The sequence below is a fragment of the Gekko japonicus genome, unplaced genomic scaffold (genome assembly GCF_001447785.1).
Source record: "Gekko japonicus isolate JY-2015 unplaced genomic scaffold, Gekko_japonicus_V1.1 scaffold1072, whole genome shotgun sequence".
Classification (NCBI taxonomy): Eukaryota; Metazoa; Chordata; class Lepidosauria; order Squamata; family Gekkonidae; genus Gekko; species Gekko japonicus.
This window is the reverse complement of record NW_015173154.1, coordinates 54,513-74,857: the sequence shown is the minus strand read 5'-3', so window position 1 is coordinate 74,857 and position 20,345 is coordinate 54,513. Positions and strand designations below refer to the sequence as shown.

Here is a 20,345-nt window from a genome sequence, read left to right as displayed (position 1 = left end):
GATAACCTTAGTCAGGCGTTACAGGCCGTGGCTGGGTGGCTCAGACTGAGTCGGCTGAAATTAAACTCGGCAAAGACGGAGGTCCTGGGGCTGAGTCGGATCAGTTCGGGGTTGGGGCTTCCTCTCCCGACCTTCGACGGGGCGCCTTTGGTGCTGACGTCGGAGGTTAGGAGTTTGGGGGTGCTCCTGGACTCCTCGTTAGCGATGGAGGTCCAGGTAGCAGCCACTGCCAAGTCGGCATTTTACCACCTTCGGCTGGCACGGCAGTTGGTTCCCTTCCTCGACCGGGAGGACCTAGCCACTGTGATCCATGCGACGGTCACCTCGAGGCTAGACTACTGTAACGCTCTCTACATGGGGCTGCCTTTGTCGCAAATTCGGAAGCTGCAACTAGTGCAGAATGCTGCAGCCAGGCTGTTGATAGATCTTCCTAGACGAGAGCACATCCAGCCTGTGCTGAAAGCGCTGCACTGGTTGCCTATAGCGTTCCGGGTTCGCTTCAAAGTGCTGGTTATTACCTTTAAAGCCCTATATGGCCAGGGACCAGCCTACCTAAGGGACCGCCTTTCCCCACATGTTCCTCCAAGAGCACTACGGTCTGGGACTCAGAACTTATTTGATGTGCCAGGTTCCCGGGTTATCAAACTCGTTACGACTAGAAATAGGGCGTTTTCGGTGGCGGCTCCTATTTGGTGGAATGAGCTCCCAGAGGAGATCAGGGCTCTGCGGGACCTAGCACAGTTCCGCAGAGCCTGCAAGACGGAGCTCTTCCGCTAGGCGTTCGAATAGGAGCCGCCATCACCATGGTACCATCTACGCCCCAAGCTTTTGTGGACAGGGTCATCATCATATGGGCGCTTTGGATAAGTATGGGACTTTTTAGGAGACGGCCATCTTGTTTTTAGGAGAGGAGCACCAAATACTGTTTTGAATGTAAGATGTTTTAATATTTAATGTTATTTAATATTCTTAATGTTTTAATTGTTTTATTATATGGTTCGGCGATGTGCCGTGTAAGCCGCCCTGAGCCTACGGGGAGGGCGGGATAAAAATGTAAATAATAAATAAATAAATAAATAAGATTGAGCCCAAGATCTGGTAAAATTGCAGTCTGCTCTTCTGGCTCTCCCTTGGTGTAGAGATTCAGTGCTGGTGAAAGGTGAGCAGAGATTCAGGGTAGCTGACGTGTGTGGCTAGGGTGGCCATCTGGCTGCTCACTTGCCAACAATGTGGATAGAACTTGCTGGGATGACTCAAATTTAATTGTTCTGCATTTGTGTGGAGACAGCCAGGAAGCGTCTGGGTGTGGGTCGCCTTTGCTGGCAGGTTGTTGGAGTGGGGCCAGCCGGAGCTGCCGTGTGCCTGTCAAGCTGCTCAATAGGGAAGAGTCCTTGGTTTGAACAAGTGTGAAGTGCTTTCTCTCAGTTTAAAGTTGCAGATAAGTGTAGTCTTTCTCTTCGCAGGGTGTGGGGAAAAACAAAGTTGTCGACAGATTCCTTCACCTGTTGAATAGGCCTAGAGAATATTTGCAGCTGCATAGGTAAGAGATACTAATTCTTTGGCATTTATTTATCTGTTAGTTTTCTTCATGCATACCCCACCTTTATCCCTGGTGGGGATCTCTTTTCTTCCTTGGTTTTATCCTCACCAGGCCCCTGCGAGGTGGGTTAGGCTGAGGGGGTGTGACCTTCTGTCTGTGTGCGAGGCAGAGGCTCCTCCCCTATAGCACAGCTGTTTCCCAAGGGGGCCTCCTTTGCTCCCGCAGGAGGCTGCACATGCACTTGGTACTTGCAACTTTGCATGACCGCAAGCCCCGTGGCGGCCACTTGAGAGTTGTGATGTCTCGTTTGGGCCCAAATGGGCGTGGGAATGGATCAGCATTCAGCAGTGTGAGTGGGAAGACCACTTGGAGGCTCTTTTCGGAAGAGCAGCATGTGCCTGTAATAGATATTTTCCTGGGGGGTGGGGAGGCTTTTGGGAGTGATGACCACTTTATTTATGTATTTATAACACTAGCTGCCTTTCTCCCTTGCAGAGCTGAAGTTGGCATACAGTATAAATAAAACATAAAAGCAGCAATGATAAAACCTATAAAAAGCCATAATTTAAAAGCTCCAATTACATCTGCTAGGAAATAAAAACTACATTAGTCAAATGCAGTCCTAAATAAAATTGTCTTCAGCTGCCTCCTGAAGGTCAACTGTGGTGGTGGTGGTGGTGGTGGTGGTGGGGTTGTTCCATATAAATTAGCTACCTTGATTAAGGAGCAAGGGGACTATCTGCAATCTACCCACTCAGTTTTTGAACAGATTATGTCAGTTCCTTCATCTGCACTAGTAAAATGTTACAAGCTTGTCACAACACAGTTTGTTTTTTTTAAATGACATAACAGGGAATGATTGCTCCTGTATTCCAAAGTGTACTTTAGTCAAAATGGATGAGACTTGTTTTTAAAAGAGCACGTGTGGTCAAGCAGAAAAACCTCCTTTACAGACGGAAAGAACATGGACGTCACAGTGTTTGCTAAAAATACACACAGCTCCACGGGGTGGATATTGAGAGATCGTAGAAGTAGTTCAGCTTTCCAGGGCTGTTGATGAAGGCAAATGGTGAAAATGTGACCTGATTATCTCACATCATTAATACTTATCTGCTATTAATTTTAAAAGACTTTGGTTTTATTTAGACATCAGGACAAACCTCTCGGGGTTGATGATGGGCAAAAACAAACCCGGTTTTGTCATTGCACTTTCCCTTGCGTATGGATTGTAACTAAAGTCTTCTCCGTTTTGACACATTGGTTTGGAATCCTAGTTGGTGGGAAGGAAACAAACTCCAGTTTCCCTAGACATCCAGATGTCCTGGCAAATTGAAGACTGGTTAAAATCTTCCAAAACCAGGAAGGTTTCAGTTGTCCCCTGTGGGTGGGGGAGGGAAGGGAACACGACTTGTGCTGATCACATCCGTAAATGGAAGTAATTGATAAAGGAAGGTAATTCCCCCCTGTGGTGATGATGATGATGATGGTGGTGGTGAAGAACTATATCCCACACTTCCGTTAAGCTCTTCATCACTGACATGATCACCTGTGGGGGTGGGTGTTTCTATGATGTGCCACAGTCCGAAATATTGATCCTTGCCCTCCAGTTAAAACTGGTGCTGGATAGAATTTTGGGTACTTAATGCTTTTTCTCCCTTGTTTGCTTTTTGATGAAGCCTGTGTGTGTTCTTGTTTGGTCTTAGAGACACCACCATCCAAAGTCTTACACTGCAGCCTTCTGTTAAAGACGGTCTTGTTGTGTATGAGGATTCTCCACTTGTAAGTTGCCTGCAATTAAGACTTACATTTGAATATAAGAGATTTTCTGTATAGGAAGTTGAAGAACCCAAGTCTAGATATTTATGTATTGTGGCTGTCAGCATGGTATTCCCATGATAAAAATTCTTTAAGTCATTTTCAGAGCAGGAGTTGTAGTTATCTCTGGTACTGAGGAGCTAAGATGAAACATGAAGGACACTGATTCTTTTCTCTTTCCCCTCTCATGAATTCAAAGCCCGTTTCAGATTCTGAGGAAGCCACACATTATCCTGAAATACTCATATTTCTTGTTTCCCGACACATGGCGTGACCTCTGAATGCAGATGCCTTGAACCCTAACCATGAACCAACCCGGCCTGGGGACTATGTTTGCAGCCTTTCTCATTCCACCCCATTGTCTGATCTCTTACGATATCTTCTGCTGGTTAGCCTTGTGCATCCTATATTTGGTAATTAATAGATAAGGTAGGCACATGGAGGTGATTTCCTAAGGGTCAGTAGGATCAGTGTGTGAAATCCACTCTTCCTTTCCTGCTGGTAGAACAGCCCCTTTTTGTCCCCTGTGTATGGACTCCAGTTTTACTTCTCTCCACCAGCATTCAGTGAAGCACTTGACATTCTGTGAACACGTTCACCTGAGAACCTAAAATGTGAGCATTCTGAGGTATCACTGCTTCTGAATTTGCAGTGGTGGTAGTGTCAGGTGTCAGGCAGGCATCAAGCACAGTTTTCATTTCTTCATTTGTTTTTATATATGTGCTCCTTTAGTTGGTTACATGAATACCTGGAATGTAAATTTTAATTACTATTGAAGGGCTTGTAGGGGTTGATGACGCAGTTTCCTATATCTGTGTGATACACCTAAATACTTTTTCCAGGTGAAAGCGGTCAAGTTGGGTCACATTTTAGTTATTGACGAGGCAGATAAGGCGCCAACAAATGTCACCTGCATTTTGAAAACTTTGGTGGAAAGTGGAGAAATGATCCTATCGGATGGAAGGCGCCTCATCGCCAGTAAGTAGCTCCCCCAAGTACAGTCTCCCAGCAGTTGTATTTATTGCAAATAGTTTATAAGAGTCATGGACTGAAATAAGTATGGAGCTACTTTCCCCCCCACTTCTACTTTGGTAAATATGCTAATTTGTTATATGTCTGTATAAGGAAAGCACAGCTTTCCCCTGAGGTTGCAAAGGGTTACTTAGAAGTGAAATGCAGAAGTAGGTTCTTGTTAAAAGTGTGTTATTAAAAATGTATTGTATTGTATGAGACTCTTCTTTGGGGCCTGGTTTCTGCTACACAACTGGTAGCTTGCAAACTGAAAACCGTTCAGTTAAAATGGCAGTGGGTTCAGAATGACAATGTAATAAGAATGGGCAGGATCCGGAGAACAGCTTTTCTGCCTCACTTCTCCTGCTGATGTCTCCTTCACTACCACACCTGCATTTGTAAGATTAAGGAGACCCCCCCCCCCAGGAATGGAGTGGGAGATATTGGGAGGGGGGGCACACTGCAGCGGGGGGGGGAATGACGACTGCTCTCTCCATCGCATTGACAGAAGAGGTTTGAATTAAACCCATTATGTTGATGTTATATTTTTTGGAGTACAGTGGGCTGGATCTAAAGTATTTTATTATTTATTGATTGATTTGACTTTTATCCCGCTCCTTTCCCCACCAGGCAGGGCTCACACAAGTAACACAAATGGAACTCTGTTCATGAACATACATGAACCTGCCTGATATTCAGTCAGACCCTTGGTCCACCAGGGTCAGTATTGTCTACTCAGACTGGCAGTGTCTTCCACAATCTCAAATAGAGGTCCTCCTTATCAATTGCTGCTGCCAGATCTTTTCAAATGGAGATGCCAGGGATTGAACCTGGGACCTTCTGCGAGCCAAGCAGATGCTCTACCATGAAATGGAACTTTCCCCCCTCCCACTGTTAGCCCCCCCCCGGTGCCCCCTGAAACTCTGTTTCTGGGTTTCCGCAAAACCCCCCCCCCCCCAGAAGCAGTGCTGGGAGAAATATTGGGGAAAATTGGGGTCTGTGGTAAGAAATGGGAATCAGCAAATATCACCCCTGTCTTCCTGTATCTGTGGAAGTCCCCACCACTGTGGTGAAGGACCAGGATTCAGATTCATGTGTATATATAAAAAACAGACAAATATTCTTCATTTCAATGTATACCGGTGGTGTAAAGTGCCATCTAATTACGGTGTAAAGTGCCACCGTGTCACAAGGTCACGTATGGTGACCCCTCAGGGCTTTCAAGGCAGGAGACGAACAGAGGTGGTCTGCCATGTCCTGCCTCTGCGTAGCAACCCTGGACTTCCTTGGTGGCCTCCCCTCCAAGGACTAACCCAGGGCCAGCCCTGCTTGGCTTCCGAGATCTGACCAGACTGGGCCAGCCTGGGCCATCCAGGTCAGGGTTTTCCCCTAAATTTCTCTTCAGTTATAAAAAATATTTGTTAAACATCTGCTTTTTTATTCTGTCTTCCAACGGGATTTGCAGGGCTGTCCTAACCCAAGTTGCACCCTTCTGGGCTTAGAGGGATGTAACTCTGCCGAGGGCAGCCCTCTTGGGCCATCCGGGGCCACCTTGAGTGACACTGTGTAGGCAAGAGAGTTCTTGGGTCAGGATCGTGGAGCTGCCTCCAGTCTTGCTGTGATGGGGGGGGTCCCCCCTACCTTTTTGCACATTCCATGACTTCCTATGAGCCTCCAGTCTTCCTGAGTGGAGTACTTGCAATGGGCATCATACAGTCATCTGATGGGCCTGGTTTTTGTTGTTTGTTTATTTTACACACCACCCTCCCCGCCGGAGCAGGCTCAGGACAACTTACATGAAAAGTTAAGACACATAAAACAGAGCCATTATAAAAACAGTCATACAGTGCTAGTGACAGTAATAATATTGCATAGCAATGGTGGAAACATAACAGCAGGTCAGCCGTAGTGGAATACAGTGTCTTGCAAAATGGAATATATTAATTGCAAATCTGTATACTTCACAGATCCTGCTAGTGTAAGTGGGAGGAAGAACGTGATAGTCATTCATCCAGATTTTAGGATGATAGTTTTGGCCAACAGACCTGGATTTCCTTTCTTGGGTAATGACTTTTTTGGAACACTAGGTAAGTGGAACCCTTACTGGAAAGTTGTGGTTTTATTGTGGAACTGAGCACCGAGAATCTCAGTTTTGTTTCAAATCTGGGAGAACCAGGTTTGATTCCCCACTCTTCCACCTGGCTGGATGACCTTGGGCAAGCCGTAGTTCTGATAAGAGCTGTTCTTGAAAAAGAGCAGTTTCTGTCAAGAGCTCTCTCAGCCCCACCCGCCGCACAGGGTGTCTGTTGTGGGGAGGGGGACGGGAGAGGAGTTTGTAAGCCGCTCTGGGTAGTGAAGGGCCATGGGGTATACATCCAATCTCTTCTTCTTGACAGAAAGGACATGAAGGAAGCACTCTTGATTTTGCTGTTGTCTGTTTCAGCATCTCAACCCAGAGGTTACCTTGGTCATAGCCATCACTTGAAAATGTCATATTTCTTGTGTTTCAGTCAATCTGAAGTTCTGGGGAAAACAGTTGCAAACAAAGAGTGTCGGAATTAAGATAAAAGATTGATAATACAAAATGATTTTGCTGATCAAGCAGCAAAACAGTTGTTTTCAAGATATAAACAGGAGAAAATACATTCCAGGCATTTCTGTAAAATGAGTTCAGAGTGAGAAGGCAAGATTCGAAAAATGTATGAAGTGGCTATCCTGGTCCATTCAGCTCACTGTTTTCCGTGCTAACGGGCAGCACCCGTCTAAGGCCTTTTCTGTCTCTTTATAAATGGAGAGGCCAGAGTTAAGCTGGGGCCTCCTGTAGACAAAGCAGGGTCTTTCTTTACCACAGTGTTCAGCTGGTGGGTCTCTCTGGGCTTGGCTGCATGCCTCATGGTGCTCGTTAACTCCCATATAGGCAAGAGCCTTCATGTCATTTTAAACAAAGGTGCAGTGGAGCTGGGCAGGAGGCATCTATGGAAGACTTTACCGTCAGGAGTCCCTTACTTATTCAGGTTCAACTTCCTTAGTCAGGTCCAACAGTCAAACAAGTGGAGCACAGTCTTCCATGAAGCATATACTTTATTTTCAGTACTATTGATCAGGAACACAAGCACTGTTAGGGATGAGTCAAAAGGGAAAGCTTACTGGGATATCCAGAGTTCAAACTACCCCCCCACACACACACTTGTGGGCCAATCGGCTTGATTCCCGTGGGCGGGCAAAGGTCACATTTCCATACTTCCACTGGAAAAATGGAGACGTGTTCCTCCAACACAGGAATGGGAATGGATGATCCCAGGATTCCCACTTACCATGGAGGCTGAGGAATGTGTAACTTTTAAAAAGCCTACTGTTTGAACAAATGGCTAAGAGGTAGCCGTTTTTAGTCGGTTGCAACAAAATCCTGGAGGATCCTTATGGCCCTTAACCAATAAGATGAATCCCTCCCCCCCCTGGGTCTGTGAGGGTGGGGTCTATGAAAGGTGCGCACCAGCCGTGGAGCTTGGAAATGGTCCTCTCTCATTATGACTAGGGTCACAGTCTTGCCACTTGATGAGATAGTGAAGGTAGCCCCATTTGATCTCAGAGTCTAAGACCTCTTCCACCTCCTGGTGGAATTCCCCATCCACGTTCAGGGGAGGAGGAGCTGCTGGACGAGGTCTCCACTTTGAGGGTCCTGGATCCTTCTTCAGTAGACTGAAATGGAAAACCGGGTGGATGTGTCATAAGTTCTTTGGCAATTCCACTTCAACAGCCACCTTGTTAATGACTCTCACCACCTTAAAAGGGCCCACAAATCCCCCCCACCTTTTTCTCTGGTTGTAATCCCCTCAGATTCCTGGTAGAAATGTATACAGAGTCCCCTGGGTGAAGGTCCCACTTGGGTGTCTGGGCTTTGTCAGCCTGGGTTTTGTAATCCTCTTTGGCCTTGGCCAGATCTTGTTGAATTAAGTTAAGTCAGCCCACCAGCTTTGTAAGTTTATCGAGCCTTTTGGCTCACATGCCACTGTAGGCAAAAGGGCCCCCTTGTATCCATGTACCACCTTGAAAGAGGTAGTTATTGTAACTGTATTCTGCATAGGGAAGGAAGTCCAACCAGTTATCTTGGTAAAAAATGAAACATAAACTGTTCTAGCACCTGCTTAGTCCTTTCCATTTGCCCATCAGTCTCTGGGTGGTAGGCACTACTGAGCCCTTGTTCCACCCCCAGCAGGTTCAACAGTTCCTTCCAGAACCCTGCTACAAACTGGGGGCCCCTGTCCGATATGACCTTCTGGGGTACTGAGTGTAATCTCACAATGTGCTGCATGAACATCTGTGCTAATTTTTTAGCCGAGGGCAGCTGCTTACAAGGGATAAAATGCACCTGTTTCAAAAAAGATCCACCCCCCCATCACAGTTCTTCCCTTGCTGGGGGGTAGATCCATTATAAAATCCATAGAGATAACAGTCCATGGTCTTTTGGGGGTCTGTAATGGTTACAACAGACCCGGAGGCTTCCCCCACCATCATTTTCCCATCAAGGCAATTTGCTGTCATGCCCCACTTGTAAAATCTCCCCGCACAAGGCCCTGGCACAAACAATTTCTGTTGGTGGGACCAGCACCCGTTTGACCACCTGGGCAAAATTGGGGATGAACAGGAGGTAGAAATTGGTGAACCCAAGGAATGACTGTAACTGCCACCTTGTCTCAGGGGGTTCCCATCCTGGATTTTGTGGGGGTCCATGCCCAGACCTCTCCCAGAAATTTGATAACCCAGGAAGTCCAGCTCCTCTTTATGGAACTCGCACTTGGACAGCTTTGCAAACAGGTGGTTTTTATAAAGGGCTTTCAGTACGTCCCTGACGAGCCGCACATGGAAGTCCTTATCTTTTGAATATATCAATATATCATCCAGGTAAACAAGGACCCCCTTGAACAACTGTTTGTGCAACACCTTGTTGATTAAGTTCATAAACACTCCTGGGGGTCCCATAAGCCCGAATGGCATCACCAGGTATTCAAACTGGTCAAAAGGGGTGTTGAAGGCAGTCTTACATTCGTCCCCCTCTTGGATGAGCACCCGAAAGTAAGCATCTCTCAGATCCAGCTTAGTAAAGATCCGGCCCTGAGTGGCCTCTGCCAGTAAGTCTTTTACCAAAGGGAGGGGGTAGGCATTCGACATGAACACCGCATTCAGACCCCGGTAGTCCATACACAGTCTCAACCCCCCATCTTTCTTTTTCCGGAAAAGTACTGGGGCTGCAAAAGGTGAGGCCGCTGGCTGAATGAATTGCCTGGCTAGATTTTTGTCAATAAACTTCCACAATTCTGCCTTCTCAGCTGGACTCATCGAATACAGCTTCCCTTTGGGCATTTTGTGACCAGCCAGAATTTTGACAGCACAGTCAGTTTTCTGATGAGGGGGAAGTTCGTCTGCCTCCCCCTCCTCAAACACCTTGGCCAAGTCTCTGTATTCTGGGGGCATGAGCTTCCGCTCCTGTCTAGCCAGGCACACCTGCTCAGGCTGTGGCGCCCCCCCCCGATTCCATTTATGCTCTTTGCAGCGGGGGTCCAGAAACCGCAGGGCTCCCAAACTCCACTGCACGTAAGGATCATAGTCTCGGAGCCACAGACTCCCCAAAACCATCAAAAATTTGGCTGAGGGGTTGACGACAAACAATCAGAGTTCCCAATGGGAGCCAACCCCCACGTGCAGGTGGATTCTGCGGTACCGGCATGGTTCCCCCTTCATTGGAGTCCCATGCATCTGTGAGAACACTAGGGGCTCCTCCAACTCCTGCACTTTAGCTCCCAGCCCCGTCACCAGGGCCGGGCTAATTATGTCCCGGGTGCACCCAGAGTCAATCAAAGCCAGCACCCTAATATGCGTACCAAGGGTGGGGTTGACTGTAGTCACAGTCATGTAAAATAAAGGGGAATAAGCTCTCTCCAATTCTGGTGTGGGAGGCTTTCGGATCTGTCATTTAGCACCCTTCACAGCAGGTCCCGGCCTTTTCTTGCCGGCTGGTGCAGCTCTTCCTTGCTGGATGAGACTCCCTCCAGTTCCTCTTGCTCTCCCAACTGGAGAGCCTTTGATGGCTTAGGACAACTCCCGAGGGGCTTGCTCCTCTTCTCTGGTCCCCAGCCCTCTTCTTTCTTCATCCCACTGTGGCTCTTCTCCCAGGGACAGTTGGCGGTGAAGTGCCCCGGGGCTCCGCATCTGAGGCACAGACCTTGTCGCATCCGTTTCTCGTGGTTACTCCCAACTCCTTGGGGTCAGCTCCATTTCCCCTTCGACCCTTCTGCCAAGGCCCCCCCCCAAGGGTTAGGGTGGTACATCTTCAACAGGTTGCAACGTTTCTCTGCTTCGCAGGCCACCTGAATCCCACCCATTCAGGGTCAAGGGGTTGTTGGGTCAGTGTCTTGTCCAGGATGGAGGAGTTCAGACCCACCTGGTAAAACTCAATGAGCACCTCTTCTGGCCACTCCTGGAGCTTAGCTGCATGCATCTTGAACTCATCCGAGAACCCATGGATGGATTGGCTGCCTTGCTTCAGACCCCAAAGGCAGGTCCTGGCTCGCTCCAGCTCCAAAGGGTCTTCGTATTGTTGGTGGAGGGCCCACATAAAGGCGTCCATGTCTCTGAGCTCAGGGCCACCCACATATTACAGTCCCACAAACCAGTCTGCTGCCCGATCGCACAGCCAAGACCCCACATAGTCTATGCGCTGCTCATCCAATGCGAAGGTATGACCCCACTCTCTCAGGAACTTTCGCACCTGCAGTGCGAAGAATGCCAGCTTCTCCAGGGTCTCGTAGAACGTAGCTTCCGGTGCCTCTCGGATGGGTCGGCACAGGGAGTGGCCTGGGCTGGGGTGCTGGCTGGGGTTGTGGTGCCAGGTGCGGCACTGGGCCCGATGGGGGCCCCGCAGGTCCTGCGGGGATTTGCTGGGTGGGGGCCCCTCCTGGGGCCTGGAGCTCCCGCTGCAGTGCCTCCCGGATGGCAGCCGAGAGGTCCGCCAGGGCTGCACGTGTGTCCTGCCACAGCTCCTCCATCTCACATCTAAATTCTTGCCGAACACTGTCAGTTTCTTCGGTTAGCACCCCTGCTACTCACAACCACTTGGGGGTCATTGAACGATCTTGAGATCTGTCTCCCCTCAGCATCTGGTTGGTTATGCCACGTCCTCGGCCCAGGGGCCAGTCGCCAGTCGGGATCACCCCATTTCAGTTGCGAGGGCCGATCGTCCTTTGGCCTGGGTCCCTTCTCTGGGGGTTCCCCCTCTCCCGTTGGGACGGGAGGCTCGTGGGCTGGTGGGCCGGTTTGGGTTCCAATCACTGCGGTGGTGCAATGGGTCGAGGTAGTGAGTTCTGACACTGTCAGACTCTTGAACAAGCTCACTCTCAACAACACCCTTCTGTAGGGACTTGTTTACTGAGATGTGAAGATGTGGCAACTCAAACAGCTTCCCCCGCCCCCGTGACCCGTCCAATCAAGCCATCCACACAGCCTGCCTAAGCCAAGCGCGCGCTCCCCCCCCCCACCTGCGAACCTACAGTTTATCTATGACAGGCCAGCTAGCAGATACAGGTGTCCAAGGTCATTTGCATTCTTCCCATTCGGGAGGCCTCTTGAGAAAGGAGTTACAAGGCAGCTGAGCGAAGCAATCCCCACACACTCACATGCAGTCACCGTCTGCCCTCCCAATGGCCCAGATACAGGATGGTGACAGGTAAGGAAGAGAGAACAACAGAAATACGTGCCAAATGAGGACCCGAGTTTGACACTATTACCTTTAGCTTACTATTGCTTTCATGTAACTGTCTACATTCCCTTTTTGTTTTAGGAGATATCTTTAGCTGCCATGCAGTTGATAACCCTAAACCAGACTCAGAGCTTGCGATGCTGCGCCAGTATGGACCGGAGGTTCCGGAGCCAGTCCTGCAGAAGCTGGTGGCTGCTTTTGGGGAGCTCCGAAGCTTGGCTGACCAAGGAATAATCAATTATCCTTACTCAACTAGAGAAGTAGTGAATATAGTGAAGCACCTACAGGTACAGTGCATCGATTCCAGAGATATATTTGTATACTGCCTTTTAACATAAGTTGCCCCAAAGTGTTTCCCACGAGAAACGGTAAAGCAAGAAGAGCTGCTCAGGAGCAGAGCTGGCACCAGAGCTAACCTCCTGCCACTCCCCTAAGAACACAAGAGAGAAGCCCGTGTTGGGTCAGGCCAGTGACCCACCCAGGCCAACACTCCTCTGGGTCACACAGTGGCCAGAAACACTAGGGGCCATCAGGAGGTCCACCAGTGGGGCCAGGACACTAGGAGCCCTCCCACTGTCCCCCCCCACCATAGAGAACAATGGAAGAGATAGGGGCAACCTGTTTGGGGGCCCGTAGAATTGGAGCCCCTGGTCCAACATTCTTCAAACTTGGTTGGTATCTTGGAGAGAGGCTCCAGAAGCTACCCTGCAAGTTTGGAGGCTCTCCCTCAAACCCCTCCCCTCCAGCCCCCAGAATATACCCTATGTTTTCGCCATTGACTTCAATGGCCCATAGGATATAATGGGGCTGAATTGCCGCCGAAATTCGGCGGCAATTCAGTGGCAGGCCAATTCAGATCAGAGAATCTGAATTGGCCTGCAGCAGCCCGAAAGGGGTTACAATTATTTATTTATTTATTCATATTTATATCCCGCCCTCCCCAGATGGGCTCAGGGCGGCTAACAAGGGCAGGACATAGCCATGCCAGAATAAAAACATATAAAAACATAATAAACATTCAACATTAAACCACTGTACTCAATTCATAACTGATGTCCTAAGTCCAAGATGGCAACTCCACAGTTAATTATAATAACTGCAGTGCTGAATCAGACCAAGAGCCCATCTTCTCCTCAAATGCTGCTCTGGGTTTGGTCTCTGTTCCGGCTAGTTAATTGTTTGTATCCAAACGAACTTGAGAAGTGGGCTCTCTTTGCAAAGTCCCACAGTCATGAGAGGTCCAATCCATGTGATTCTCCCACCTTGAAACAAGTGTGAAGGGCCACGTGGCTTTGGAGGCCTGAGCACGTCAAGCATCCCTTGAGGGGGGGAGGGGATGTGTGCCTCTGCAGCCTGAAAGGATTGGTCAGATGGATCCGTGTCTGAACTGGGAAGCTCGTGTGCATGATGGTGGTGCTTGCTGGGCATCCAGCCTCCAGGCCGTCAGGCGTGCGCATTGCCTTTGAGCATTAAAGCCTTTGAGTTTTTAGATTTAGGGTGGAAGGCATGGAATGTACATTTCTTCCAGCTTTCTGCACCAGCTGGCAGTTGGTCTCTAAAATCTTATTTGGCAAGCAAATATACCTGCTATGTTATAGTAATGTGAAATGGTACTACATGAGCAGATGTGAGCAATTTCATGCAAGAACCTGAGTCCAAAAAACTTGAGATGGGAAAAGTTCTGAGATGCGCTTGTTCTTCTCTTTCACTTCATTACCTGGAGCAGCTTGAAAAGTATGTTGCCCTCACAGCGTTATGATGGAGACACTAGGCCCGCTAGAAGCTCTTCTGGTTCATCAGAACATTTGCGGAACGTTTGCTATCAGTTCATACGAAACTTGGAACAGTAGTTTCTTCTGGTGGCGGCTTATTTTTTTTTCTTTTTCTCTGTAGAAATTTCCAAAGGAAGGACTTGCAAATGTTGTCAGAAACGTCTTTGATTTTGACTCCTACAATAATGAAATGCGTGAGATTTTAATTAGGATCTTGCACAAACATGGGATACCAATTGGAGCAAAGCCTACCTCTGTACACCTGGCCAAGGAGTAAGGATAACACGAGATGCTTATTTCTGCTAATTAAGATCAACCTAGAATGCTTGATGCAAACTTTATTGCCAAATACTGATATTTTATTGTGTTATTTATTTATGCAGCCTCATTAATGTACACTTACAGCACAAGTCATTATTTATAGATTGTGAATATTTTAATGATTAAATTTAATAAAAGGAAATATTTGGTTTTTTTCAGTTTCTCTATTAAATTATCTGTCTTGAATTTCTCACTACAGTTAGCAGCTAACCCAAATTATTTTGTTTATAATGTGGGAGCAAGCTGGCTCTTAATCCTGCACAAAACTGCCAGAATACTTCTTGTGTAGACATTTTATAATCTGTATGAACAGCAAGAATTTGTGACTGGAGCCAGCATTTCCAGATGTACAAACATCCACTTCTTTAAAACTTTGACATATCCTGGCTAATTTCCTGAAAGAAGCTCCTTCAAGCCTCTTGGTGTTGTTGTTGTTAAAATATAAGATTCAAGCCAAGATGTTTTGTTAGATAATGTTAAGGTACAACCCTTAAACCAATTCCCAAAATCATGTATTAGAGAAACAACAAATATTTCCCTTTCTCCTGCAGAAACACAAAAGGCTGTTGTTAGGCAACCTATTTTTACAGAGTTGCATTATGCTGATGTCTGCTGAAGGGGAAGAGCAGAGTCGTTTCCTCTGGCCAAATGTCTTGGTCAATTGGCAGAGTGTATAGCTCACTCCCCTGACCATGCCTGGCAACTTCTAGGGACATTCTTAGAGGGGCAGCCCCGTGGCTGTACATGAATTTATCCTTATGTCCATAGGCTTAGTTTATACTTCAGTTTACTTATTTTTGTGTCACCCAGTCCTTTTTAAGAACATTTGGCAAACAGTGAAGCCATTGCCTAAAATCTGAGCATTAAAACATGGCGCTGCTCATTATTTAGCAAAACCAAGGCACAAACCCCTGTCCCGTCCTACAAAACATTCAAGGTCCTCCTGGGCCAATTAGAAGCAAGCCCCGTGGCATGCCAGGTGTACTGACAGATCCAGGTGGGCCAGAGCCGTGTTGGTCTGAAGCAGCAGAACAAAGTTTGAGGCCGGGGGGTGGGGGGGGCACCTTTGAGGCCAAGAAAGTCAAGGTGTGAGCAAGGCACACTTTGTCAGGTGATGAAATGGAATTACATATCGTGGTTGGATATATATAGGGGTGTCTTCTTAAATTAGCAAGCAAAATAGTGAAGTTTTTTTTTCTTTTTTACCGGTTAAAAGAATGACAAAGTGGGTTTCTGGTTATCATCTGTTTGGGTTTAGCTGGGGGGGGGGGCAACATAGGCAATAAATAGGTCAGAACTGGAGGTTGATGCGGCCTAAATTGTGAGAATCCTGTCCTTAGACTCCATCCATTTCTTTTCTAGCATGGAGGCAAACTTTACAGCATCTTGGCTGTGTAGAGACAGTTACTTGAATATAAAATACACAGATTAATAGAGAAAGCCCAGAAGTGGCATTTCAGTTTATACCATCTTTTTATGTTTATTGTGCTTTCAATTACTGCCTTAGAACCAGATTAAATTCCTCAAAAACTCATTAAAACCTCCTGTTCTCCCTTCAGGGTTTTACCTAACCAAATCCAATCCTTCATGGCACTAACTTCACTACTTGGTAGTAATATTTGATCTTTGGGGCCTCAATATCCCAACAAACTTTTGCTTATATAATAACTTGGCAGAAATTTTCACTGGTTTTCCAGCCTAAAGAAAAGTTTAGACTATTGAGAGAAGATAATATTTATGTCATTTTGTTTCTTCGAGGCATATTTGGTTGTGATGCTCCTCTTAATATTCCTACAAATCTGGGTCAGACTCTCACGACTGTTTTCTTTACACTTGTTCTCTGATCAGGTCATGATTGTCCTCATTTGTCTTGAAACATTAATGTCAACCACTAGATGAGCTCTTTCACAATTTTATTTATTTTATTATTTATTTATTAAATTTGAAATGGCTGATGTTTGTAATGTTCTATATAAAAATAAAAAAATTATGGAAAAAAACACTTCTTCATGGTCTCTGTGCATCACACTGTTACAACATAGTGTGCCTGCGCCGGTCCCAATTGGTAAATAGAAAGCTGAAAGGGATATTTCATACCCTTTCCCTCATGACGTGCGCAGGGAGCTCGACTGCCGTGACTACAGGGAAGGGCACGAGGATTCCGCTAGATCTTCTTCGTGGTCTCTGTTTGTATCCCTCTCCTCGCTTCGGTCGGTAAAAACACTTCTACTTCTTTTTTTCAACTTTCTTCAGACTATTTGGACAGTACAAGTTTTCTCTTATTAGAGGGGGGACTTCCACAGCAGACCAGGGCGCTGGCCCGCTCCTTACCTCCCCCACCCCACTCCTTAGCCCATGGCCAAATGTTGGGGTTTTTCAAGAGGTCTAAAGTGAAGCAGCAAGACAGCGCCTCTGGATGGGACACTCCATTCACCTAATTTGCCTCAGGGAAGCCCATCGTGTGGAATCCTGCATCCACTGCTCGAAGTTCTCCCAGCAGAAGAGAAAAAAACTGAGCCGTGAGACTCAAAACCACATTCCTCGAATCAGCACTCTCCCCACTGATGGCATCATCGATCGAAACCTCCAGCCATGCTTCAGTGTCAACCCCAGCCTCGACAGCAATGGCGCCTTGATCACCAGCACCGACTCCTTTCAATGCCGACTGACTGGTGCTGAAATGCCTGGTCCTGGCCACTGAATTGGACCCTACTCCTGCTAAGAAACACAGGGAGGGTAAGGGGAACAAACCAGACAACGGGAAGAAGCACAAGAAAAACCTGGAGAAGCCTAAGAGCTCAACAGACACCCCATCACGTGTTGGAGCCTCCACCTTTGCAACTGCTTGACTCACCTATCCAGAGCCAATCCTTCATGAGAGTGGACTCACCTCTGGCTCATCCTGTGCGTTTCTTGGATTCAGACCACAAAATGGATGTAACACAGAGGTCCCTTTCCTCCAGCACAGAGATGATAGAGGTCAAAATATCTGATCCTTTCGTCGCATCCACATTGATCATAGAGGTCAAAATATCTGATCCTTTCGTCCTCCGTTGCTGCACACCCACCACCATCTCAATGATCGGGATCGATCTCCGAGCTTCCAACCTCCACTACCACCTATGCACTGGGATCAGAGGCAGCTACGTTATCTCTACAGAGCCTGTCTGCTCTTCCCACTGTTCCCTGGCTTTGGGACCGAGCACCACCCAACTAGGATTGTCAATCCACTTCTTCACGTCTGTCTTGATACTGTGATCCCACTCCTCAACCTGATGCAACCCTGCCGAGGTCTCCTGCGCCGCCGGATTGGCCTCACAAACATGGAGCAAAAATCATAGAATCATAGAATGTTAGAACTGGAAGGGACCTTGCAAGTCATCTAGTCCAACCCCCTGCACTCTGCAGGAGCATAGCCAAAAGATAGCCCTACAACATACCCGAAATATGGTCGTCCAGGCTCCGCTTGAAAACGTCCAGTGAAGGAGCATCCACCACCTCCTGAGGCAGACTGTTCCACTGCTCAACCACTCTTACAGTTAGGAAGTTTTTCCTGATATTTAGCCGGTAACGAGTCCCTTGTAATTTCCACCCATTAGATCTAGTCTTGCAATCCGGAGCAAGAGAGAATAGATCTACTCCATCTTCTGCATGACAGCGCTTCAAATACTTGAAGGCTGCAATCATGTCCTCTCTAAGCCTTCTCTTTCCCAGGCTAAACATACCCAACTCTTTCAGCCTTTCCTCGTAAGACTTGGATTCAAACCCTCTCACCATCCTGGTTGCCCTCTTCCGGACACGCTCGAGTTTGTCAACATCCTTCCTAAAATGGTGCCCAAAACTGGACATAGTACTCCAGGGGAGCCCTGACCATAGCAGAATAGAGCGGAACTACCACCTCCCGTGATCTGGACACAGTGCTTCTGTTAATGCATCCTAAGATTGCATTAGCTTTCTTCACAGCCACATAGCACTGCAGGCTCATGTTTAGCTTGTGATCAATGAAACCCTTCCCATTGGTACTGAAGCAATCAGCACTGAGGGCCTCGACAACCAATGCATCCTCCGGACCCATATGACTCCGAGGAGCCATCTGTCAACTCTACCAAGGGATGAGGAATCGGACCATAACTTCAGCACCAACACAACACCGAAGGTGACAGATGACCTTCCTATTTCCCCTTCAGAGGACCTAAAGTCCTACGGCGACTTCATCAGGTGTATGGCTCATGCACTAAACCTATCCCCAGTGCAACTACCCCCACTGTTTTTTATATAGTACAGGTGGACATGTCCACAGCCACTGCTCTACTGATGACTTCCATCCTTCTCCAGGTGCCAGGACCAAGCTTCTACCCCTATCTCATCTCGTAGACTAGACCACATGTACAAAATACAAAAAAATGGGGGTGGAATTCCTCTTCATGCAGCCCAAACCTAACTCGATAGTGGCCATATCATCCTCCAAGAACAGACACACCCATTCATCACCTCCTGATAAAGAGGGAAAGAAACTGGACTCCATGGGTCACAAGTTCTACTCTGCGGGTGCCCTAGGCATTAAAACCTCCAATTATGCTGCCTGTATGGGCAGGTATCAATAGACCCTCTGGGAGCAACTTTCTGAATTCATCTTCTCCTTACCTGAGGACTCAACCCGCCAAGCTTGGCATATACAGAAAGAACTAATGCTGCTAGCTAAACAACAGTTAAATTTGGCCAAACAAGCCCTAGACATCTCAGCCAAGACCCTCACCTCAGCCATCACCCTATGCCACCACTCTTGGTTATGCTCTACCACCCTCCAACAAGACACCAGGTGTTATGTGGAGGACCTCCCCTTTGAAGGAAGAAGGGCTATTCAGTTCCAGTACAGATGCAGTCCTCCAGGAATTTGATAAGAGCATCAAGATCTCCTGCAACCTAGGGGTATCCACAACCAGATCTTCAGAACCCAGGTCATGGAACAAGTGAAACATCTTCTGACCAACAGTGGCAACCAAGGTCTCCTCACACCCCATCTAAATCCTCCTATGGGGCGAAACTGAAATTCTCTTCCCTTGTACAGCCCAGGACCAAATCCTCCAAGGGGCCAAAACAGGGTCTTTGACTCACCGAACCTGCACGTCTCCACCCTTACTTACCTGTTTTGAAACTGATAACTTCGGAGAAGTGGGTGCTTTCCATAATTTCAAAAGGATACAAGATATAGTTCCTTCAGAAGCCAACAGCCCCTATCTTTGTTCCTACGCCTCCATCAGCCATCCTGTGGGAGGAGGTACACTTTTGATTAAACCACAGAGCGAGTGCCCCCCACCAGCCGATACCTTGGCTTCTACTCCTGCTATTTTATGGTCCCAAAAAAGGACAGAGGCCTTCGTCCCATTATGGACCTCTGGGCATTAAACAAATTAATCACCTACAAAAACGTTTGAATGACATCGCTCCCAAACATTCTTCCCTTCCTAAGGGAAGGGGCCTGGATTGTGACACTGGATCTGCAGGATGCTTACTTCCACCTGACCATACATCACAATCATAGACAATTCCTTCAGTTTGCCATAGGGAACGAGCACTACCAACAAAAGGCTCTTCCCTTTGGCATCTCAATAGCTCCACATGTGTTCACAAAGAATATGATAGTCATTGCAGTACATCTCCGGCTACAACGAGTAAAGGTCTTTCCATTTATAGACGATTGGTTGCTGATAGCAGATTCCAAAGTCATGCTCTTCCAACACATAGAGGTGACTCTGAACCTCTTGTGTGCACTAGGACTTCAGATGAACTGCCTAAAATCCAAGCTGTCCCTGTTCACCAAAGTACAATTCATTGGGTCGATAGTGGACTCCCAGACCTTCAGGGCCTTCCTACCTCCCCAAAGGGCAGAGAACATCATGACCCTGATCCGACAGATCAAAGCACAGAAAGATGCTTCAGCCCTTCAAATTCAACAATTGCTGGGCATGATGGTGGCCATGACCTCAGTAATAGTCTGCATGCGATGTCTTGAGCTTTGGTTCCGGCAGCCCTTCCAGACCTCAGTGACACCATCAATTGCATTGTTTCTGCCCCTCTCCTTCAGTTCTAGCCTCCCTGGAATGGTGGGAAGATCCAGGGAATCTCCTGGTGG

General features: G+C 47.5%; 1 protein-coding gene across 1 annotated transcript in view; it reads left to right on the top strand.

The window, feature by feature from the left end:
- The window catches only part of VWA8 (von Willebrand factor A domain containing 8), a gene marked incomplete at its 3' end in the record, with an annotated part of 127,269 nt that overhangs the window by 53,706 nt on the left and 53,218 nt on the right, over positions 1 to 20,345 (top strand). Inside the window, exons 20-25 of the mRNA XM_015422395.1 lie at positions 1,464 to 1,540; positions 3,244 to 3,319; positions 4,198 to 4,333; positions 6,334 to 6,453; positions 12,201 to 12,406; positions 14,013 to 14,164. Coding sequence (XP_015277881.1) covers positions 1,464 to 1,540; positions 3,244 to 3,319; positions 4,198 to 4,333; positions 6,334 to 6,453; positions 12,201 to 12,406; positions 14,013 to 14,164 — 767 coding nt within the window. The remainder of the gene's footprint in view (positions 1 to 1,463; positions 1,541 to 3,243; positions 3,320 to 4,197; positions 4,334 to 6,333; positions 6,454 to 12,200; positions 12,407 to 14,012; positions 14,165 to 20,345) is intronic.